At 44.3% G+C, this 24648-nt stretch overlaps 2 protein-coding genes across 6 annotated transcripts in view; one reads left to right on the forward strand and one right to left on the reverse strand.

The window, feature by feature from the left end:
• The window catches only part of Skp2 (S-phase kinase associated protein 2), a 32479-nt gene extending 30629 nt beyond the window's left edge, over positions 1-1850 (reverse strand). Inside the window, exons 1-2 of the mRNA XM_004652505.3 lie at positions 1688-1850; positions 862-1133 (exon numbers count right to left, since the gene is read on the reverse strand). Of these exons, the coding sequence (XP_004652562.1) occupies positions 862-1133; positions 1688-1695 (280 nt within the window). The 5' untranslated portion in view covers positions 1696-1850. The remainder of the gene's footprint in view (positions 1-861; positions 1134-1687) is intronic.
• A 166-nt stretch (positions 1851-2016) lies between these two features.
• Positions 2017-24648, forward strand: part of Lmbrd2 (LMBR1 domain containing 2) — a 55309-nt gene continuing 32677 nt past the window's right edge. The window contains exons 1-5 of one of the 5 annotated variants that reach the window (XM_045132441.1): positions 2017-2131; positions 9208-9444; positions 11749-11846; positions 22095-22190; positions 24248-24415. In XM_045132441.1, the coding sequence (XP_044988376.1) occupies positions 9271-9444; positions 11749-11846; positions 22095-22190; positions 24248-24415 (536 nt within the window). In that variant the 5' untranslated portion in view covers positions 2017-2131; positions 9208-9270. Of the gene's footprint in view, positions 2208-2440; positions 2534-3293; positions 3394-3702; positions 3813-9207; positions 9445-11748; positions 11847-22094; positions 22191-24247; positions 24416-24648 lie in introns of those variants that run through there. The other 4 variants (XM_045132440.1, XM_045132444.1, XM_045132443.1 and 1 more) reach the window with 4 other exon arrangements.

A 24648-nucleotide genomic window follows, 5' to 3' on the forward strand; every position in this document is an offset into this window, starting at 1 on the left:
TAATTCAGGCAAGAGCTGATGAAAGCTTGAGATATTTACCAAACAAGAGGGAGAGATGAAACTGACTAGGTGTTGGTGACAGTGGAATCAAACTGATTTATGTTTTGGGGCTGGGCGATGGGAAAATATAATGCCAAAGTAATGGAAACATAACACCCCAGACACCTGTTTGGGGGTGCAGCCACGGTGCTATGTTCTTTACTTGGCTTAATATTTGTCTTCATTAACAAGTATCTAAAGTAATGAGGGCAGAACGCTCAATCCGGTACAAAGTGGCAGATTTTAAACAAAAGGAATCCTAAAAGATTACAGTTTAGCATCCCATTATCGGTGGCACCCAGGTGGACTTTGAGCACAAAGATTCCCCCCTAAGGAAAACACTGGAGGAATGCTGTCTCATTGGTTAAAAGTTGAGTGTGGGCTTTTAAGTTGGCTTAGCGTTTAAGGCACTGGCCTGAGAAGCCAAAGGACCCAAGTTCGATTCCCCAGGAACCACGTAAGCCAGCCGTACAAGGTGGAGCATGTGTCTTGAGTTCCTTTGCAGCAGGGAAAGATCTTCGCGCACTCATTTTCTCTCTATCTGCCTCTTTCTCTCTCTTTCAAACAAATCGTAAGTTTTAAAACAAAAAGTCGATTGTGCGCCAGAAGATTAAAAAAAAAAAAATCTACCAAGATTCTGTGAAACTTCAATAACGATGGGTCCTTTTACTTTTTTTTTTTTTTTTTTTTTTGCAGTAACAACAACTTTGGGACTGACCAATCTTAAAAGGGACCCGTTCTAAAGATACCCCCAAAGGAGACGCCAACAAAATAGTCCAATCCATCTCTTATACAGCTGACAGTTTTACCGCCACACCTTACCTGGAAAGTTCTCCCGATTGAGCTTAGGCCTGCGGATGATCACAAAGTCTTTGTCACTGCCTTTGCTCTTCAGCCGTTTCCTCGGTGGGCTCTGGGGATGGCTGAGGTTAGAGAGCAGTTCATGGGGGATGTTCTCACTGTCCACCTCCTCCTTCTCCAGAGCCGAGACCCCCATGCCTGTTAGCAGCTCAGAAGTCTTGCTCGAATCCCATCCCCACGTGAAGCTGGTAGTGACGTTGCTGCTCTGGTCCGGAATCTCCTGGAGGTGCTTCCTGCACAAGAGCACACAATGCCGCGCATTCCTTTTGAAAACACACCCCTTCGTGTGTGTCTGTGTGTGTGTGTGCGTGCAAGGAGCGTCAAGTCAGGCACGGTTGAAAACTCACAGCTGTTAACAGAATGGTGATTTCTTTTCTTTTCTTTTTTTTTTTTTAAACGAGCCAGCAGCGAGTTTTCAAGAATGAAGGGCAACTGGGGGAGGGGGAGGACTTCACAAGGCTTTTGGATTTACAATCACGAAGAAAGGCCTTGAACATTCCTTCCTGGTGGAGAACTCGGGGGAGGGGGGGTAGGCAGGCAGTTGCACAGCGGCTCTCCACGAGAAGACAGCACTGGGGAAGTCAAGTAAGACTGCACGCCGGCCTTCACACTACAGCATCCATGCATGCATCCATCCACACTTCTCCCCCAAGGAGCGACTAAGAACCCACCATTCATAAAACTCGATCATTTGAGCAGAGTAGCAATATTCGCGGCCTATTAAAAAAAAAAGCCCGAAAATGACCACGATTCATTCATACTCTGCCCGTTTGGGCAATCGGCTTACCTGTGCATGGCGTCCAAAGGTCCCAGAGTTTTAAACAGGACATTAATTGTACAACCGCCCGCCTCCCGAATTCCCGCTTGCGCGCCGTGGCGGCCGCACAGGCAAACCCGGGAAACCTCTAGCAACGTTCCATGCTCTGGGCGCGCGCAGACCTCGCCCGTTCTCCCGCGGCCGCCGTCTGCGGCCCCGCGGGGCATGCTGGGCATTGTAGTTCTCCGCCCGCCTGTTCGTCCGCTCCCACTTCCTGTCCTCGCCACCAGGTACCCACAATCCCCCGCGGCACGGGCCGGAGCGGGGCGGGGCGGTGCCCCCCTCCCCCGCCGAACTGCGGGGAGGGCGGGGAAGCGGAAGTGGGCGGAGCCTCCAGATGACTGAGACATGTCAGCCGCTTGACTGTGAAGGGGTTTACCTTTGCCCCCCTCGGCACCCGCAGGCCTTCCAGGGGTGAGCTCCCTTCACCCCCAACCCCACCGCCGTCGCCGGTCCCCCTCCAGACCTCCTGGTCTGGCGTGATCGGACGGTGAGCGCGAAGGGGAGCGCGCCTGGCGCGGTGGGGTCCGGGGTTCGGGGCCGCGCGCAGGCGTGGGGCGGGGCGGGATAGCTGGCCCAGAGATCCCGGGTAGCCCTTCCTTGCCGGGAGACCCCCCACCACCCTCCCATCCATCTCCCTGACCATAGAGGCCAGCAGCCCGGCTCGCCAGCCAGGGTAAGAAGGCTGCAAAGCCGCGGCTGTCACACCTGCTGGTCTCTGCCAGGAAGCTTCTCGTCCTCCACCTGGCAGTGGGCGGCCCTTAGGACCGATGGCTTAGTGGCTGAGGCGCTTACCTGCGTAACCCGAGTACCAAGGTTCGATTCCTCTGTGCCCACGTAAAGCCAGATGCACAAGGTGGCGCGTGTGTCTGGAGTCCATTTGCAGTGGCTAGAGGCCCTGGTGCGCCCATTCTCTTGTCTGTCTGGCTCTCTCAAATAAATAAAGTAATTAAATAATTTTAAATAGGCAGGTCAGCCGTGCACAATCCTACAGGCTTGCACTGAGGGTCAAATCAGAGAGCGCATGGGAAAGCCTTCTGCAAAGTAAAGCGTAGTTCTAAGAAAAGCAGCGGTTTAATTTTAGGGGAACGAGAGACAGCAGTGCTGTCAGAGTGAGGTGGGAAAGCTGGGTATCCCCTTGCAGCATTGACAGCACTCAAGGCTCGGATGTTACCAAGTAAATAAACAGGGTGTCGCTATGCTTGCACAGGGCTTTTACTCACGCTGCTCAGGTGCCCTGGTTTCAACCCGCAGCATCCCTTTGCCTCACTGCCTAGAAGCTATGTGCATTTAGCCTGTCTATGGCTAAAAGAGACTGGGAGCCGTTAGAGTAAGATGACCGTGCGAAATGCAATGTGCAAACTGTACTACAAATGTGTCTCCAGGTCAACAGGGGAAGAGGGAAGGAGGATGCAATCTAAGCCCAGTGAAAACGATTTGTAAAGTTCAGAAGTAAGCAGGCGCATATCATAACAAACATCTTCGAAATAATAGTTCAATATGCTGTGTGACATATTCTTGTGTTTCTTTAAGGAAAGTAAAAAAAAAAAATTGCATTTCACTGAAATTTAACCTCCTTTACCCTGGGTATGTGGTTGTTTCAAGCCTGCTATTTGCCTTGAAAAGTAACTGCTTCTTGACAGAGGAAAAAATTCAAGGACCTTTAGCTCTTGAAAGTAAGTGAGGTTGGTATAAAGAAGAGCTCTGTTGACAGATTGATTTTAATTGAAATGAAGCAAAAGATACTAGCCTGTGTTTGCAATTGAACTAATTTTACTGTATGGGAAGTATTTTAAAATTCGATCTCCTAATTTTTTTTTAAACATAAAATGACTTTTCTGTGGCTTTGGAGAAATAATTTGCCTTCATTTGAATCTACATCTTTTCTTTTATTTATGATTGCAACTCACCATTGAAAATGTTTTAGCCAAAAAATTACCTGTGATTTTCTGTATACGACTGAACAAGATAGAACTGATAAACTAATGGAAAAGGAAAAACGGGTAAATTCTGTGAGAATAAACAATTTTGAGGAACAAAGTAATCGGAAGAGGTTACTTCAGATATAAATATTCAAGATGGAAAGATTTAATAGGTGAGATAATTCCAAATTTTAAGATAAGTTGTTCAGCCTTGAGATTAGTTATGAGCACCCAGAGAACTAGAACAGTTATACTTGAATCAGCAGATAGAAAGTCCTTTCTGGGACCTCAGGGAGAACCTGTCACCTTTGAAATTACAAGACTTATTTGCCTTATAATGGAAGTACTTTAACTTGCTAGCACTGAAATATTTTTCTTTCCAATCATATCTATTTGCTTAATATAGTAAATAAAAATTTAAACTTGGCATGAGTTTTCAATCAAGGAATTGTATCCCCTGAAGATTTGAGGTTGCTAGCTACATAGAGGCTGTGGTCTGATCTCTTAGAGGGCTGCATTATGATTACTGCTAATGTAAGATATTTTACTTTCTTGATTAATTTTATTAGGTTAAGATTAGCATTCCCTGTGCTCCATTTTAATAAGTCATATACTATATTTCTAGCATTAGAATTAATGTGTATTGGGAACAAATTACCTTTTGTAACTGCAAATGATGTTGTGTCGAGTAATCTGTAGCATGCTTTGGAAGCTTGAGATTTTCTAAATTGGAGTATGCATCACATAGTATGGAATGCTTGAAAAAGCCAAAAGCAGTGTCATTTATGCAGCTAAAAACCATAGCATAGTTACAGTGTGACACTGTTATCAGAACATAGGAGTGTTACAAAAGGACGGGCAGCCACAATTTTAAGGGTATGTGTGGTGCTTTTATCCAGGTGTCCCCCATAAACTTAGGTGCTCTGAATGCTATGTTCCCAGCTGATGGAGATTTGGGAATTAACACCTCCAGGAGGCAGTGGATTGTGGGGCGGGGGGGACTTATGGGTGTTAAAGCCAGCTTCCCCTTGCTAGTGTTTAGCACACTCTCCTGTCTCTGTTGTCCACCTGATATTGGCCGAGGGGTAATGTCCACCGTCTGCTCATGCCATTGTTTCCTCCTGCCATCATGGAGCTTCCCCCTCAAGCCTGTAAGCCAAAATAAGCCTCATTTTTTTCCCACAAGCTACTGTTGGTTAGGTGATTTCTATCAGCATTGCCAACCTGACTGCAACAGTAAAGTGGTACTGAGGAATGGGATTGCTGCTAGATACCTGACTGTGTGGCATTGGCCTTTTGGAGCTGATTTTCAAGAGGAATGTGGAAGGATTTGAAACCTTGGCCTAAGAGATGCCTTGCAGTGCTGTAAGTACAGCTTGATGGACTATTCTGGTCAGAGTTGAAAGACCTAAATGAAGTAAGAACTATGGACTGTGAGGTTGGCTAATGAGGGTGAGAAAGAGCTTGGGCTGGGCTAGCAGTCTGTGTGAGGCATGTTGTTATGCCCATGTCCTGAGAAGTTGTGCAGGGTTGCTTTGCATAGAAATGAACTGGTGTAAGCAGAGGAATATGGCTCAGGAAAAAAAAAAAAAAAATCTTTGGGTGAACTGTTGCCCATTCAGCTGCAATTGAGTGATTACAACCTTTGAGATTGGGCCAACTGACCTGCACTGGGGCAACAGGAAGAATGTAGACTCTTTTTGAAGGGGCCTGGAGTGCTCAAGGCGTGTCCTGTTCTTCAAAGTCTGCTTTATTCTCCTCTGGATTAATAAGTTGGCACCCTACCTGGTATTGTGGAGTATAAGAAATGCGGAAAAGAGAGGGTCATTCATTTTGCAACACAGTCTTGTGTTTTGGAAATGGCCATGGGCAGTGCGAAGCAAGTTTGCTGGGTGCCTGCACGGAGACCCTATGGGGCCATGAGGATGTCTTGTGGGTTTTTCAGGATTGTGAATAACCTAGCTGGAGGAGTGGAATTGGAACTCCAGAGACTTGTTGATGGTTCAAATTATGGGACTTGGAGACTTGTCACTGGCTAGAGTTGTTGGACTTGGAGCTAGAGAGTTTGATGTTTGCCCAGTTTAAATCTTGTATTGGTTCAATATTTCTTTGCTATGCCCAATGCCATCTTTTGCAGTGTGTTTATTCTGTGTCATTATGGGTCTTGTGGGGATTTTTTGGAATTATGGCTCAGTTAAAAGATCTTGGACTATGGGGATGTTTGAACATCATTGGGATTGATAAAAACTATGGGAACTTTTAAGTTGGACTGAATACATTGTATTTTTACATCATGTATGGATATCAGTTTATGGGAGCCAGGGGTAGAATATGGTGGTTTGATTCAGATGTCCCCCATAAACTTAGGTGCTCTGAATGCTAGGTTCCCAGCAGATGGAGATTTTGGAATTAGCACCCCCAGGAGGCAGTGTATTGTAGGGGTAGGCTTATGGTTATTATAGCCAGTGTCCCCTTGCCAGTGTTTGGCACACATTCCTGTTGCTATTGTCCACCTGATGTTGGCCAGGGAGTGATGTCCACCCTCTTCTCATGCCATCGTTTTTCCCTGCCATCGTGGAGCTTCCCCTTGAGCCTGTAAGCCAAAATCAACCTCCTTTTTTCCCCACAAGCTGCTCTGGTTTGGGTGATTTCTACCAGCAATGCGAACCTGACTGCAACATTATGCATATATGTAATATGTGGGTATATGGACACATGCATGTACACATACATATGTATGCACATTAGTAATTGGTCTGTTTTGAAAACCAAATGCAACCAGAAAGATACTATTTAGACAGAAGTGTGATGTACTCTTACTTTAGTTGCATCATAACATGAAATCTTAGAATTTCCTTAGTCTTTTTCTCTTATGTTACTTAGCAAAGAAAAAGCTGATGACAGTTACAACAAAATGTTTTGATTTGCCTGTCAAATTTTAATTGCCTATTAAATTTGTTTAATTAAAAGTAATCTTTAGTTCTCTTTGATTTAATGTTCTGTGTGGGGCAGATTGGGGCAATAACAAAGGGGTTCTAGTTGCTTTGTGTTTTCTCTCGTATTTTTCCCATGAAATTCATGTTATATTATCCTAAATCTAGTAATAGCACTATTACCTGCAAGGAAAAAAGTTATATTCCATGATAAACATGATTTTCTTAGCATTTATTTGGTCTTGATATATCTAAAAGAATAATTAACAATAAGACATTTTAAAAAGGAATTACTTAAATGGTTTCAGTAACATTAAGAAAGGAGGCCTGGGGATTACCTGCTCCAGACCCTGCTGTTTTATAGGAGCTCTGCTCTTCTTTCCATACTCTAAACAATCTCTAAACTTCCAAAAGAAAAAAGCAAGTATGGGCTGGAGAGATGGCGTAGCAGTTAAGGTACTTGCCTGCGAAGCCTAATGATCCAGGTTTGATTCTCCAGGTCCCATGTAAGCCAGATGCACATGCTGGCACATGCATCTGGAGTTTGTTTGAAATGCCTAGTTGTCCTGGCATGCCCATTCTCTTTCTCTCCCTCTGTCACTAGTAAATAAATTAATTTTTTTAAATAAAGAAAAAAGAAAGGATGTCTGGATGGCATATGAGACATGTACTTGACATTCTGCCTCTGTAGTCAAAGTGCCTCAGTTTGGGCTAGAAAGATTGCTTAGTGGTTAAGCGCTTGCCTGTGAAGCCTAAGGACCCTGGTTCGAGTCTTGATTCTCCAGGACCCACATTAGCCAGATGCACAAGAAGGCGCACGTGTCTGGAGTTCGTTTGCAGTGGCTGGAGGTCCTGGCGCGCCCATTCTCTCTCTCTCTCTCTCTCTCCCCCCCCCCCATCTGCCTCCTTCTCCCTTTGTCACTCTCAAATAAATAAAAAAAAAAAAACAAGAAAATTTTTTTAAAAAGCCTCAGTTTGAACTTCAGTTTTAGTACCCACTCAGTAATGTTCTCCTTTATTATTTATTTATTTTTGGTTTTTTGAGGTGGGGGTCTCATACTTGCCCAGGCTGATGTGCAATTCACTCTGTATTCTCACGGTGGCCATGAACTTCTGGCAGTCCTACCTCTGCCTCCTGAGAACTGGGATTAAAGGCATGTACCACCACAACCAGCTCATATTCTCCTTTATTAAGCAAAAACTAACAATCTTCTAGATCGTGGAATTAATTCAATAAAGCATAATCAATGCTAGCACAATGTTTGGAATATATCAAGCATACTATTATCTTTCCTTTTTAAAAACTTACTTTGTCAGGAAGGTTTCTTGGGATTGCTCTCTGTCAAAATGTTCCTTGCAATTCATATACTAGAATCAAGAGTTGAAAGTTTAGTGTTCTAGAATTAGAGAGATAGCTTAGCAGCCAGGGTATTTGCCTGGGAAGCCTAAGGACCCAGGTTCAACTCCCCACTACCCACGTAAGCCAGATACACATGGTGGCACATGTGTTTGGAGTTCGTTTGCAGTGGCTGGAGGCCATGGTATACCCATTTTCTCTCCCATTCTTTCTCTCCCTATGCTTGTAAATAAATAAATAGGATGATCTTAAAAACATTATTTTACTAAATATTTAATTTTCCAAGATAGCCTAAACATGTAACTTCTTCATAAATGTAAATATACTACTTATATAAAATATTCTACTAGCATATATAACATTAAGTATCAAATTCAGGGCTAGAGAGATGGCGTAGCAGTTAAGGCACTTGCCTTGAAAGCTTAAGGACCCAGGTTCAGTTGCCCAGTGCCCACATAAGCCAGATGCTCAAGGTAGTGCATGCATCTGGAGCTCTTTTCAAGTGGCAGGAGGCCCTAGGGTACCTATTGTCTCTATCTACCTGCCTCCCTCCCCATTTCTCTCTCTCTGTGTGATAAATAATGAATAAATTTTAAAAAGTATCAAATTCAAATGATAGTGTATTGAAACTGTTCATATCTAGTTTGAGTTTTCTAATTTTTCATGTTTTAAGAACTTATGCGAGTTTTATTAGAATATTTTCTCCTAAGATAGGTCTATTGTTTATTTTTTTTCCTGGTGTTCTGGAGACAGTGTCTTACTGTGTCTCCCAGGCTGGCCTCAAAGTCATGGTCCTCCTACTCCAGCCTCCAAAGTTTGGGGAGTACAGGAGTGCATTAGTACATGGTCTGCATGTGAAAATTTTAAGACATGTTTTTAAAAATAGGATATAAAGACCTGACATTAGAAAGTCTCCTTTTCCATAAAGGGTAGAGAAAGGAAGGGAGGAGGATACTTAATAGGTGTATATTGTATATATGTAATTACAATGATTGTAATGGGGAGGTAATATGATGGAGAATGGAATTTCAAATGGCAAAGTGTGGGGGTGGGGAGGGAGGGAATTACCATGGGATATATTTTATAATCATGGAAAATGTTAATAAAAATTAAAAAAAAAAAGAAAGTCTCCTTTTCATCTTATTCAAAGTCAAATGTAACATTGCATGATAGTTTTCCAAAGAGTTTATTTATTAGTATATCAATAAATTAAAATTTTTATATGGTGGTTTTCTGTGTTAATGCTACAATTTTCTTTCTTTTTTTATTTTTTTTCAGTGAACAGATGTGGTCAAGAACTGTTCATGAAAAACTTTGCTTAGAAGGAGTGAACATTCAATAATGAGTGGTGTGGCTTTGGGACTTGAAATTGTTTTTGTCTTTTTCCTGGCATTATTCCTACTTCATCGATATGGAGACTTTAAAAAGCAGCATAGACTTGTGATTGTTGGAACACTGCTTGCTTGGTATCTCTGCTTTCTTATTGTCTTCATCTTGCCTCTGGATGTTAGCACGGTAAGAGGTGACAGGGAGTTTTACAATTTAAAAGGTAAATTGTAGGGCTGGAGAGAGGGCTCAGTGGTAAAAGGAGCTTGTTTGATTCCCACATAAGGCCAGATGCGCAGAGTGAGGCATGCGTGTGGAGCTTGTTTGCAGTGGCAGGAGCCCTGGTGTGCCCATATTCTTATTCATTATCTCTCTCTGCCTGTCTTTCTCTTAAACGAATGAATGAATGAATGAATAAATAAATAAATAAATAAATGTAATTGTAATCATACAGTTTGAGATATATTGCTTTATTCTATTTTAATAATTTCATATTTTTGTTAGATCATATTTATTCCCCCTACTCTCTCTTATCCCCCTTCCTCTCCCACTTACCCCTGATTTTCCCCACAAATAATCCCTTTTCTACTTTTTTTTTTTTCAGGGAGGGGGTTCCTAGTTTCTTCTTTTTTCAAAAATAATGGGTATGTTTATTTACCATGACTATGGTAATCCTTTCCCACTTTAATTCTTTTGGTTTTTGTAACCCACTGAGTCAAATTTGGGTTGCTTGAATGAGCGTGGGTGGGGTTATTTACTGGAAAATGGACAACTCATCAGTGGCTACACCACTGAAGAACGTATTCTGCTTGCCTTAGTAACCATTAGCTGCTGGTAGCTCCTCTTCTCTGGGAGGAGTGGGATCTTGTGACCCCTACCCCAGTCCATGATAGAATATTGATGGGCTCAGTCTTGTGCAGGAACCCACAGTTGTTCTATGTTCATGAATAATGGCTATGTCATATTCAGAAGACAGCATTCCACTGCCCTCCTTTGCATTCTCTGGCTCTTACAATCTTGCTTTTTCCTCTTCCACTATGTTCCCAAAGCCTTGGATGAAGTGATACATAGAAAGCTCACAAGAGTCACTTGTTTCTAGCACTTTTGTCCAGCTATATGTCTTTGCATTAACCTCTGCCCACTGCAAAAAGAAACCTCTGTGACTGAGGCTGAGAACAGCACTGATCTCTGGGTATAAACAAATATTTAGAAGGCATTTGACAATTTGGTCATTTATCATAACAATAGTAGCTTCCCTACCAGTGCCTGTGTCCTTTCCAGCCATGGGCTTTAGACCAGGCATGAATTCTGCCATGTGAGTAAGCTTCAAATCAAATCAGAAAGCTGTTGGCTATCCCAATAGCAGTCATGCCACCATTGAACTTGTGGACACATCTTACTGTAGAGCACATAGGATCCATAGCTGAGTAAGACTGTTGATAACTCTCCCCCCACCCCAGCACCCTGCATAGCACCTTCTGGTATTATGAGAGCTAGCTAGCAGGGAGGAAACTTCCAGCTCAGTTCCGGCTTGATTTCTGTGTGTCCTACAACCAAAACATGTAATGGCTTCAGCAGCAGAGAGTTAACCTTTAGTTTTGCTGGGCAACTGAGAGCATTGGCAATGGCCTGTATTGTTTTAAGGGGCCGCTGTGCCTCCTGACCAACAGGTTAGTGAAGAATCTTATTCCTGGCACTAGGGTTTTCAGTTAATACCCCAAGTCTTCTAGAAGCAGTTTTATCCATCCATGTAGCCTATCTTTTTCAAACTTTTAAAAAATGTTTTCATTGGCTTATAAAGCAGTAAGGAACTTCCATATGACTTTTTAAATATATCTTTAGTTTTTTAATTTTTATTTATTTATTTGAGAGAGAAAAACAATCAGGTAGAAGAGAGAGAGAGAGAGAAAAGTGGGGGAGAGAAGGGGTCTTCTGCCGCTGGAAATGAACTCCAGATACATGTGCCACCTTGTTCATCTGGCTTACATGTGTACTAGGGTATTGAACCTGGGTTCTTTGGCTTTGCAGGCAAGCACCTTAACTGCTAAGTCATCTCTCTAGCCCCATATATCTTTAGATTTAACAACCCTCCCAACCCATTTTTTCACCTTGTCTCTGCTTAAACCTTTTCCCACACTTTATTTCCCCTGTACATTCACATAATATGCATTCCCCTATCTGTGCTGTTCTTCCCCCAGCACAAAATAAACACTTTCTTCCATCCTCCCATGGCCCCTTTCTAGCTTCTTGGCTATAGCCAGTCATTCCAATTTAAAAACATACATATAAAAACCCAAAGCTAGATATTTAAATAAAAACAGCCAACTTATATACAGCTATATTTATATTGTAGTTTATTGTGGTTTTAGGAAGTTGGCTATTAAGCAACAGCATAACCAGGAAGGTGAAGTTGGGTAGATAGTTATGAACTTAAATACCACGTAAGTACTGAGTAACTTTAATTCTCATTTTTAAACCATGTACTCATTGTAGACCATCTACAACCGATGTAGGCATGCTGCTGGAAACTCAAGCCCACCTGAGAATAACAACATTACAGGAGTATACGCACCTGCCACCCCAGTTCCAAGGTATTTGTTGCTTTTTTTTTTCTGTTTAAATACTCTGGGAGGCAATTACTTTGAAACTGTCCATTATGCCACCCACGTTTTATATAAACGTTGCTCTCTGTCCTTACTGTTCCTCCCACTTGAGCCATTGCTGGAGGTTTTTTTTTTTTTTTTTTTTTTTTTTTTAACATTACTAAAAGGCTTGACCAATGCAAGGAACCAGATCAGACGAGAACAGTAAAGCTAGTTCAGGTTTATTGGCACAGCTCTCGGACAAGGTTCACCGGTTTTGAGACATGAGGCCAGAGAAGTTATATCTGGGACCTAAGATGGAGCCTGTGACAGGGGAGGGTGGGGGAAGATGATGTCTTAGCTAGGAGCCAGAGGCAGGCTGAGGAATGTGATAACTGTTTCAAGGATGAGAAGGACCAGAGGTCTTATAAGGTCCCAACTAGGGAGGGGGTCCAGCTGTTGGCCAGAAGGGGAATCTTGAAAACTGCTGGTCCCAATCATGCTCAGGAATGTGGGTGGTGGGGTTATTGGAGGCATGACCGCCATGTCAGGTCCTTTGTTCTGAGCACGGTCCCAGCTAACATTCCAAACTTTTTGTGTATATGGGTGCTAACTTAAGTCCTGGCTACTTCAAGCTGGCCAGGGATGACATGGGGAAGGGAGAGTCAGAAGTTGCTGGGTCTGTGGTCAAGGGAGCATGAGTGTAAGAGCATCTAGTTGACGGCCACCCTCAAAACTTCCTGGATGTGCTCCTGGAGGAAGCAGAGGAGGCAAGGGGCTATTAGAAGAAAAAGACAAATCATTATTAATGGACTCATAAGTGGGGTGAGCCAGGGTCGGGGCATGGATTGCCACGAGCTCGGGGAGGATGCCTGATTAGTGAAGCAGCATTTGAGGTCTTTCCCCAGAGTCTGGAGGGTTTTTACTCGGGTCTCCACCAGGCCCAAGTCATTCATATATAGTAGCAGCATTCTTCCCTGAGAAAGAGACATGTGTCCCCCTTTCTCTGTGGTTAGTAGGTCTAGAGCCCTCCTGTTTTGTAGAGTTACCTGTGCCAGCGACAACAGCGGGAGCTGCAGGGATTGTATGGCCAGTGCAGTGGTCTCCACCACGTCTGTGAGCCTTCCTGTGAGGTCAGTCAGCTCTTGGGAAAAGTGTTGAGCTGTCATCAGGCTGTGCCCTGGGCGTCCTCCCACCAGGCCTGATGCTGTGATTGATGTGACTAAGCTTACTCCAACCAGTACAGCCAGTGTCGCTCCTTGTCTTTTTTTTTTTTTTTTTTTGGTATCAATTTCATGGCACTTGAATATTGTTGATAATATAATTCTAGTTCTCCCTTGGTATAGACAGGCTGGGAAATGAAGGTTAGTGGGATGCATGGGACTTTCCACTGGGGGGAAGGGCAGCAGTAAAGTGACCAGTTGCAAAGGAAGAATATCCTCAGAGGTAAAGACAAATCTGAAAGAAGGTTATGGGTTTGTGTGGCAGGGGGACATTGTATCCCTGCTGGAGCCCAGCACTCAGAGATACTGAAGTATGGCTGTATGAACAGAGAGGCAATTATCTGTAGGGGTAGTGTAGGCCTTTGCTGGAAGAGGAATAAAGGAAGGCTGTTGGAATGCATAACAAAGAAAACATATCATGGAGTTAAGACATGTGTAGTTTTATTTTCCACGAGTCATGGAGGGAAGAGCAAAGGTGCTGTAAGGATAGGGACGTACTATGGCCAGTCTGATTGAGGACTGCCAAAGCTTTTGAGCGCTGGACTGTTTATTTTGATCTTACCCCTCCCGTGTGATCCAGGAAAGTAGTAGAATCTGACTTCTGCTATGTGGCTCTGCCAGGCGCTGGCATCACGGATGATGAAAGTGACATTTTTCCATTGGTCTTGCCACTGATCTCAGGTCAGGTCTTGTGGCTGTCTTGATGCAGGCATAGTGTATGTGATGCTACCTTGGAATTCTTCCCGTCTATTGGTAGACTACCCCTGACAGTAGTAGTTGCATGACCAGGAGGGACAGCCTTCCCATTCTCTGGGATCTCAACAATTTGAGGAGACTTGGTCTTCTTGAAAGTAAAGGTATATGGTTCTTGCTTTTCGGGTTCTTTCATTGGAACATTGGTGATGGCATCTAGAGACAGCATCAAAAGTTAAGTGGACTGCATTGCAGGAACCAAAAGGGCATGAAGTGTAATTGGGTAGGGTGGTCTTTCATCCCTTGTTGTCTAAGGACCAGACCTGAAATTGGAACTCACAAGGAGGTGAAGTGCAGTCAGTACCCAGGGGTGGGAGCTAGGCTAAGTAAGAGCAGGATGGATAGAGAATTTAAGGGAGGTAGGACCTGTTTGTTGTGCAGACCAGCCATTTTGTCTTGAAGTTCGTTTAAGCCAGAAGATGTGGTACTAGCAGGAGCATCCCATAAATTTAGCTGTCAAGGGGGTGGTGAGGATCACAGTGTAGGGTCCATCCCACCTGGGTTCAAGAGGTCTGGAGTTGAGCTGCTTAAGAAAGACTTGATCCCCGGGTGAGATAGGATCTGAGGTAGTAAGGTTGTCCGATGATGTGTTGATGTGTCAGTAGTCAGTGGGGCGGGTAGGGAAGCTATCTGCATGTGAATGGAGAAGGTAGCACAGAAGGGAAAGGTAGGGGAGGTAGTTAGCCAGTGGGGAGGTCATGGGTAGAAGGTGATTAGAGAGCATACTTGAAACTCAAAAGGGCTAAGCCTGGTGGGGGAGTGAGGGGCAGCTCGTAAGCAGGTTAGAACAACAGGGAGGAGGGAGAGTCAGGACAGCTTAATAAGTTCAATAGAGAGTTTGGTGAGCTGCTGTTTAATAAGACCATTGGCCTGCTCTACTTTACCCATGGACTGAGGACGATAAGGAATGTGTAGTTTCCAGGATATGCTGAGCGCCTCTGATACTTGTGAGACAATCTTAGAAGTGAAGGCTGGGCATTGTCTATCTGGATGGTCAATGGGACCCCAAATCTTGGTATGATATGCTCTAGAAGTATCCAGACCTTGCCATTGGCAGTCTCCTTGGAAGTTGGGAAAGCCTTGATCCAGCCTGCTTAAGTATCAACTAGAGCTTCAGTATCAACTAGAGTAAGGAGATAACAGAGTTTTTTGTGGGGTAACATATGGTTAAAGTCTATCTGCCAATCTTCGCCTGGTTGATGTCCCCATAATTGGTGCAGGGGCTGGTCGAGGTGTGGGCCCCCTTGTGGATTGGCTTGAGTGCATATCTGACAGGTGGACTGGACCTGTGAGTTTAGAGGCCATTGGTATCCAGCAGGGGTTCCAGGAACCTGTAAAGGGCTTTAGATCCAATATGTAAAATTTGGTGAATGTCAGAGATAATTGTGGCAGTCTATTTGCGGGGAAGGGGGGAATTAACTGATTGTTTTTAAAAATTCAGCCATCCCTATCTCTGGTGGCTCCCTTTTTGAGGAGTTTGTTTTCCTCATCTGGCAAGGAATCAGGTTGCTTTGTTGGAGACAGGAAACAGATCCATCCTGTGTTGGGGTCAGAGAACAGGGCTAAATTTCGTGCTAGAGTCAGCCCTGGCATTGCCTTGGGCTATTGGGTCTTTAAAGGTCTGATGTCCTCAGCAGCAGATAATGGCCACCTCTTCTGGGAGTTGGAGAGCCTCCAGAAGCTTGGCTGTGAGGGGCCCATTAATAATTGGGGGGTACCTTTAGTAGTGAGAAATCCTCTCTCCTTCCAGAGGACTGAATGAATGTGAGCTATAGAGAAAGCAAATTTAGAATCTGTATAGATATTAGCTCTTAAGCCTTTTGAGCTATGTAGGGCCCTAGTTAGTGCGATTGGTTCAGCCTTTTGTGAGGTGGTGCCCATTGGCAGGCAAGCAGCCTCTAGGACATCAGTAAGTGTGCCCACAGCATAAGCTGCTTGTCAGTTACCTGAACTGTCAATTGAGGAACTTTGGTCTACAAAGAGGACTAATTGAGGTGATGTGAGGGATGTGTCTTGGAGACCTGGCTGAGGGGAACGAGGGCCTCTATTACTTCAGGGCATGAATGAGAGGGGTCCCTGGGGAGAGGGAAAGAAGAGAGGAGTGTTGTTGGATTAAGAGTAGAGCAGGTTGTTAGAGAGATTTGGGGGTTGTCCAAGAGGAGCAGGTGGAAGGTCTGTACCCATTGGGCCCCAGCAGGGAAAGAGAGGAGTGGCTTAAGAGATCTGTCAGGTGATGAGAAGAGAAGATGGTGATGGATTCAAGCGGTTTGATCTTCAGGGCCTCTCGAGTCAGTTCTGCTGCAGCCACCAGGGCCTGTAGGCAGGGCTGCCATCCACACACTGTGGCATTGAGTTGTTCAGACAAGAAAGCCACCACCTGGTGTGTGGTTTTAATAGGCTAGGTAAGGATACCTGTTGCCATTCCCGATCTTTCATCTGTTAAGAGGTGGTATAGTTGGGAGGGCTCTGGGAGAGCCAGAGCCGGGGCTGTCAAAAGAGTATCACGTAGCAATGAGAAATGGTGACGGACTACATTAGGGTGGCATGGGGCCCTGTAGGTATCTGTTTTGCTGCTTGATCTAGGGTTTAGCTATGACAGTGAAGTTAGAATCCAATGGTGAATAAACTCGCATGAGACCCAAGAGAGGATTTGATCTGCATTTTCTGGAGGCTGGAGGTCACGGAGAGCTTGGATTCTGTCTACTGTTAAGGTCTTTGAGTTGGGACTGGGCTGGACTTCCAGGTAGGTTATGGTAGGAGAACAAAGATGAGCTTTGGAAGGAGACACCCTTACCAAGAACATTTAAGTGGGAGGCCAAGGCTTGTTGAGACAGAGGGAGGGATGGGCTGCCTAGTAGAAGGTCATCTACATACTGTAAGACAGTGCTGGGTTCTAGACTGCATGTGGAGAGGGCTCTGGCTAAGGCTTGGCCAGAAAAGTGGGGACTGTCTCAGAAACCTTGGGGGAGGAGCATCCAGGTAAGCTGCCTGGAGGACTGGATGTCAGGATCTTCCCAAGTGAAAGTGAAAAGGAAGTATGAGTCAGGGAGGAGGGGAACTGTAAAGAATGCATCTTTGAGGTCTAAGACTATAAAGCAGGTGATGTTGGGTTGAATATGAGACAGGAGGGGATAAGGGTTAGTTACTATCAGGTGAACAGGGACAGCTGCCTCGTTGATAAGTCTCAGGTCTTGTACCAAGGGATAAGCACCAGAGGGTTTGCAAATGGGGAGGATGGGAGTGTTACAGGGTGAGTCAGTAGGTATAAGGAGGCCTTGTGACAGGTAATGATAGGTTTGCGCTTCCAGTGTGTTTTGCAAATGGGAAATGGGGGTCGTGAAGGGAAAGAGGAAGGGTCCTTGAGATGGATACAGACAGGTTGATGATGTGTGGTGATTACGGGAGTGGAGATGCCTCATACTTGGGGATCAACTGGGTGGGGGAGGAAAGGAATAGGGCAGTAGGGAGGTGGAAGTTTGAGAAGCTATTAAAGGAAGGAGGAGATGTGTTTCCAGGGACGCAGATTGGGCTAGTGACAGTGTGGACCCAAAGCAGCTGAGAATGTCCCAGACCAATAGGGGAATTGGGCAGTTAGGCATGACTAAAACTGAATGTGAGAAAAAGCGCCTAGCCAATGAGCAGGGGAGAGGTAGGGTCTTTGGTAGAGAAGAGGAAACCCCATTAACTCCTGTAACAGAGATGGATGAGGGGATGGAGGGGCCCGAATGGGCAGGCAAAACAGAAAACATAGACTCCGTGTCCATCAGGAAGGTGATGGACTTACCAGCTACTTGGAGCCTTACCCTGGGCTTGGCGAGGGTAATGGGAGTCTCCGAGTCTGGGCGTCATCGGTCCTCTGCCAACTCGAGAAACTGTAATGTCAGGAGAGCTTGGAGATCCTGACTTTGTGGGGCTGGACCTCCATGGCCCGACATGGAGGACAAGCCCACACGTGGGCAGTTTGACTTCCAGTGACCTGATTGTCAACATATAAGGTATGGCTTGGTGGGCGGCAGCTAATTAGGGCACTTACAGGTCCAGTGGCCTTACTGGCCACATTAGAAGCATGCCCTTGGTGGGGTGCACTGTGACTGTGTTCCAGCAGGATGGTTCAGAAAACTCCCTTGCCCCTTTGCAGGAAGACCAGTGGCCTCAGTACAGTTATTAAGGCTTGAGCTTGTAGGGAGGACTTGGCTGCTTCTTTTCGATCTTTAAAGACCTTAAAAGCCATCCTCATCAGATCCTGAATGGAAGCCCCTCTTTTGTCCTCTTTTGTTTCCTTCTAATATTGGGGGAGGACTGGGAAATAAAACAGGTACTGTACTGTGGCCCCTGCCTCCAAGCCAGATCTAAGCTGGTATATTAGATCATAGCTTCTTGTAACCTGTTTAGAAAATAGCTGAGTTTTCATCTGAGCCTTGAGTGATCTCCTTGGGTTTTTCAAAATTAATCACCTTATTAGATATTGTTTCCATACCCTTAGCAAGAGAAGTAACCATTATGTCCCTTTGTCCTTTACCTCCTCGTACCTCCTGATAATTCCATCCTGGGTCTGTGTCAGGAACGGCCTCAGAAGGAAAACTTTGGTTAATTAAGTGAGTCTGGTCAATGTATTGTTTAGCCACTGTCTGTATCCATTCTCATTCTTCTGGGGTGAGGGTGGAAACAAGAATAACATGTAAGTCATGCCAGGTTAGACTACAGGCCTGAGTGAGGTAACAGAATTCTTTAATATAGGAGGTTGGGTGGGCGGAGAAAGAGCCAAGGCATTTCTCAATTTGGGACAGGTAATGGATAGAAAATGGAACGTGTACCTGGGCAACACCTTCAGCCCCTACCACCTCCTGGAGGGTAAAGATGCGGGCAGCAAGGAGCTGACTGGACCAGGTATGGGAGGCAACAGGTGAGGGGTCAGAAGGGTTAGGAGTTTCAGAAGCTGATGAAATGAGTGGGTGAGGGTTAGGAGAGTGTGGGGCAGAGGACTGGATGAGGTGGGTGGGGTTGTGTAAGGGAAGATAAGGTTGGGGGAGGGGTGTTGGGGTACAGGGGAGGATTCCTGGTGAGTGGGCTGAGGCTCTGGGGGAAAGTCTGGGACTGGAAGAGAGGATGGAGGAGGGGAGAGGACCATGGGGGTAGGGTAAGGGAGTGGAACAGGAGGTGGACCATGGCGGATAGGGCAGAGGGGGGACTGAGGGCCATAGGAGGGGGTGAGAGGAAGGGAGATTGGAAAGGGCAGGGGTGGTAAAGGCTTTGAGGGCTTGGAAAGGAGGCTGTGATTGAGGGAGGAGTAGGAGATAAAGGAGGGGGAACTGGAGTAGGAGGAGGAGAAGAAGGGGTGGAGGATAAGGGGTGAGGGTGGCAGCAAGAGAGAGAGAACAAAGGGAAGGCTGGGAACCATTTCGTGGTGGGGAAGCCAAGTGTTCTGGAAGTTCAGTTAGTGCTTCTGAAGACTCGGGCTGGGGACTTGAGTCTTGCGGTTCTGACTGGTTCATTGGCTTGTCTGTTCTGGCCAGGAGAACCTGAGCCATGGAACATTGGCTATAGAGAGAAGAATGAGAGTGTACTTCCCAAAAAGCCTGAACCTAAGGGAGCTCAGACCATTTGCTGATGTGGGACCAAAGTTTTCTAAATCAAGGAAGACATTGAAATCTAGAGTGCCCTCTGGAGGCGAGTGTGAGTGGTTGTTGAGTTTGTTAAAAGGCCGTTTTTGTTATTGTTTTTGTGTTTTGAGGTAAGGTCTCACTGTAGCCCAGGCTGACCTGGAATTCACTATGTAGTCTCAGGCTGGCCTCGAACTCATGGCGACCCTTCTACCTCTGCCTCCCGAGTGCTGATATTAAAGGTGTGTGCTACCACGCCTGGCAAGGCCAATATTTTTGAGAGTAAAAACGTCAGATGGTTAGGTTTAATAAGGTTTGGGAGAGCTGCAATTTGGATATGTTTTGTAACAGACAGCCCAGAAGTGACTGGGGGCCGGGCTTTGATTAGGAGTTGCCCATTTTAAAGCTGAGGCCAGCGGCTCAGAGCTGGGGGGCCACAGACCAGAGTGAGGTGTGCCCTCCACTTTCGTCTGCTTCCGAAACTCCTAACTCACCTATTGCCTCCCATACCTGGTCCAGATGCTCCTTGCTGCCTTCATCTTTGCCCTCCAGGAGGTGATAGGGGCTGAAGGTGTTGCCCAGGTACACATTCCATTGGGCTGGGAGTGAGTGGGGGGTGGGGAATGGGGGAGAAGGCAGAGAGGGAGGGAGGGAGGGAGAGGGTAATCCTAAGGGGGAACATCTCCCAGCGCCTTAGGGTACCTGGCAGCCTGATAGTGGAGAAAAACCGAAGGGCTTGTCCTGGCGTGGCTGTGACTTCAGACAGGGGCCCCCAGAGGTGGAGGGCTAAAAAGCAGGCAACTTGCCATGAATCAAAAGGTGTCCAATTGCATGAGGTCCTCAGCCAGAAGAGGGGCGCCTTGCTCCTGGGACTGGGGCTCGGCTGCACCCGGGCTTTCCGTGCCAGATGAAAGGCTTGATGGCCGAGGAACCAGATCAGTAAAGCCCAGGTTTACGGCACAGCTCTCAGTGAAGTCTACCAGTTTTGAGACACGAGGCCAGAGAAGTCGCATCAGAGACCTAAGAAGTGGGAAGATGCCCTGTCACCTAGGAGTCAGGGGCAGGGTGAGGAATGTAACACTTTCAAGCATGGGAGGGAGCAGAGGTCTCCTTATAGGGTCCCAACAAGGAGGGGGACCAGCTGTGGCCAGCAGGGAAGTCTTAAACTGCTGGTCCCGACCATGCTCAGGAATGTGGTGGTGGTTATTGGCGGGCATGGCCGCCATGTTCCGTCCTTTGTTTTCAGCACAGTCCAACTAACAATTACATTCTATTTTGATCTAAACCTTAAATGTTTATCACTTCACTAGACCTGCAGTAGATGGCAATGAGAGATTTCATGCACACATAACTTTAATCTGGTTTTACTGATTACAAAGTTCCAAAACCTATTATTTCTTTAATCCTGTATCTTATATCTGAAAAAAATGGATCATGGACAGTTCTGGGTTTCAGCACCACAAGTACATAATGGAATAAGCATGTTCCTTTTTGCCTAATTCATGAGATTTCTATAAAGAACAAGGAGATGGAGGTCATTGTGACTATAGGGTATTTCTTCCATTTTACATATCCTTAAGAAGCATCATGGTTTTATATCAAGAGTGAAGTTCAGGAGTAGAGGGATTGCTCTGTTTGTCAAGTACTTCTTTACAATCATGAGGACATGAATTTCATCCCCAGAAGCCATGTAGAAATGCTCAGGGTGCTGTTAACACTCTTGTGACCCCAAGTGCAGGGGAGGTAAAGACAAGTGGAACCATAGGGCTTACTGTCAAGCCAGTCTAGCTTAATTGCAGAGTCCCAGGCCATTGAAAGACCCAGTCTCAAATGGTAGACAGTGTTCTGAGGAAATATGCCAAAGGTTGTTTTCTGGCCTCTATATGCACATATACATACATGCACCACCCCCCAAAAATAAATATATATACACACAAATAAAGAAGTTCAAATTTTCTAAAGGTTATATTAAACTTCCACATGAAACAATCATGCTGACATGAAGCTTTTGCCAATACTTGGAGTAGGCTTTTGTGTGCTTCTTAGGTAGCATTAAAATAAAAAAATAAAAAAAAAACTTGAATAAAGGTAAATTTAAAAAATGTTTCTCTTCTTTGAATTAACATTAGAAACTGGATACAGATCAGCAGAGATCATAGAGTATTTGGAAGTCCTTAGATTAAAAGACGTCCCTGCTATCTAGGAAATGATTAGAGAATTTGCGGTCAGAGATTCATTGAACAAATAGAATTGTGTATAGATGCTGGTGCTCTGAGGCTGTTATACTGACCAGTTAGTTATATAATTAGCTTCCCATCTTCCAGGAACTAATCCACTTGTATATAACCAAATGGAGAGTAAGCATTCAAGATTTGATTTCATACTACACTTGCTTCCTATAGACATATTGTTAGGCTATTAGTTGAACAAACACTATGACTTATTTTAACTCAATAACTAATAAGATATTGGAAATTGGACCCTTACATGATATGTTTAAATAATTGGTGGTATTCCCTTTGCATGTGTGTTCTTACATTTGATAGATTTGAAGTTTCAATTTACCATGAAATTTTATGAGTTATTATTCTGATACAAGTGAATTTTGCCATTCACAAATCAATTGTGTAATTCGTTTAAGAAATACTTATGATTAATTGGATTTAAATTGTATTAAACAGGCAGCATCCATGTTTCAAGCCATGGAGTTACATTCCTGATGGAATCATGCCAATTTTCTGGAGGGTAGTTTATTGGACATCACAATTTTTAACATGGTAAGTGGCATTTCAAACAGTGAAAAAGCGGGCTGGAGAGATGGTTTAGTGGATAAGCGCTTGCCTCTGAAGCCTAAGGATCCCAGTTCGAGGCTCGATTCCCCAGGACCCACGTTAGCCAGATGCACAAGGGGGCGCACGCATCTGGAGTTCCTTTGCAGAGGCTGGAAGCCCTGGCGTGCCCATTCTCTCTCCCCCCCCTCTATCTGTCTTTCTTTCTGTGTCTGTCGCTCTCAAATAAATAAATAAAAAATTTTAAACAAATTTTTTTAAAAAGTGAAAAAGCAACTTTTCAGGGAATCTTTGTATTTTGATGCATATTTCTATGTCTTTTTTTATTTAAATTATCATCTCTCCCTTTTTGCTGGCTCAAATCTTACTTTACAAAGAAGAGAGAGAAAAGGAGGAGGAAAGAAAAACAAATGGAAAACTGAAAACAGCTGGGAGTGGTGGCACACATATTTAATCCCAGCACTTGGGAGGCTGAAGTAGGAGGATCACTGAGTTCAAGGCCAGCCTGGAGCTACAGAGTGAGTTCCAGATCAGCCTGGGCTTCAGTGAGACCCTGCCTCGAAAAAGCCCTCCCTCTTCCCCCAAAAAAATATAAGACAGAAATCAAACATTTTCCTTGTCCTTTTTCCCCTGCCATCTCTTGGTATGTGTCACCATACCAGGCCCCACCCAGAGTTGTTTTGTTTTTTTAAATGTTTTTATTTATTTGTTTGAGAGAGAGAGAGATTAAGTAAGTACAGGCATGCCAAGACCTCCTACCATAGCAGACAGGATGCGTGTACCGCTTTGTGCATCTGGCTGTATGTCTTATTAGGGAATCAAACCCAGGATATCAGGCTGTATCATCTCTCTAGCTCCCAGCCAAACTTCCTAAAGGAACCATGTATATTTGACTTTGCTGATTGTTTACTGATTTCTGGGCACATTTTTACATATTCCTCAACCACAAAGTACTCCTTTTTTTTTTTTAAACATTGATGTGTTCATTCACATACATAAGTACTTAATGTATTTGACTTCTGGGCAGCATTTGATTCTATTGTTTTCTCTCTCTACTTTCAAATACTCTCTTCTTGTTTGTGTTTCAAATACACCTTGGTTTTCCTCCTTGCTTCTTTACTACTCTGTCTCATTGGCTCCCCCTCTTTGTCTGTTTTTCCCTTAAGTTAGTATCAGAGAGTAGTCTCAGTTCTTTCCTTTGCTTTCAGTGATTTGCCCCCCTTAGTAGTGTTATTTTGTTGCTGTGATATGGTGATGTCTCCAGAACCTATCATTATTTCTCGTGCGTTCTTTTCTGAACTCTGAAGTTGGTAAGCCCACTACTTTGCCCCTTGCATTGTCTCCTAGGTGCTTCAGGATCAGTAGTTTGACAGCCAAGCACTTTTTGTCCTATTTTTGATTACCACCACCTTTAGCTGTCCCATCTAGTTCCAGTTTTGTTTACTTCCAATCCAGCCTCTATGCTGAAGCCTTACAAAACTAAAAATTTGATATGTCTCTTTTCTGTCAAAAAAAAAAAAAAAATGCTACCTAGCCAGGTGTGGTGCATAGCCTTGTAATCCTAGCATTTGGGAGGCTGACAGTGGATTGAGAGTTTGAAGACACACTGGGCTACGTAGTGAGACCCTGTGTTTGAAAAGTTAACTCTTTATTTTTTGAATGTAGCCCAAACTCAGAAATCTTCCTGCGTTAGTCTCCCAAGCGTTAAGACTACAGACATACGCCACAACAGGCTATGAAGGTTTATTTTTAGGCTCTCATCAACTCCCCTTGCTATACCCTCTGCTTGCCATTGTGGTCCCCTTGCTCCCTACCACATACCTGGCTCTCTTCTGCTTGGGGGCCTTTGTTTCCCTGACATTTACTATTGCCAACAAATTTGGTCGTTTATTATGTTTGTTTTTCAGTATTAACATGTAATGGATCATAAGAATTTTATTTGTGAGAATTATACATTAAAATTCATGTACTCCTGGTATTTTAAGATTGTAGAGATATGTAATATAATGATTTGGTTTTTCACCATATATTTTCCATCCACCTAGGATTCTGCTACCTTTTATGCAGTCTTATGCTAGATCTGGAGGGTTTTCCATCACTGGAAAGATAAAGACTGCACTGATTGAGAACGCAATCTACTATGGCACATATTTGCTGATTTTTGGAGCATTTTTAATTTATGTAGCTGTAAACCCACGTTTGCATTTAGAATGGTAAGGAAGTCTTCTTAACATGGTTTCTGTGCATGTTTGTATTTTTTAAAATTTTTACTTCACATTGACAAGTAACTGTTTGACAGACATACTAGATTCTGTGTCTTACAAACTTTCCCTAAATAAATTTTCATTAATCCATACTATTAAAAAACAAAGTGCAGAGCAACATTTTTAAACATAGCTATTGGTGATAGAGGAATGCTTTGCCTGACAACTACATGGTAAAAGTA

This window comes from Jaculus jaculus, chromosome 13, assembly GCF_020740685.1.
Source record: "Jaculus jaculus isolate mJacJac1 chromosome 13, mJacJac1.mat.Y.cur, whole genome shotgun sequence".
NCBI lineage: Eukaryota > Metazoa > Chordata > Mammalia > Rodentia > Dipodidae > Jaculus > Jaculus jaculus.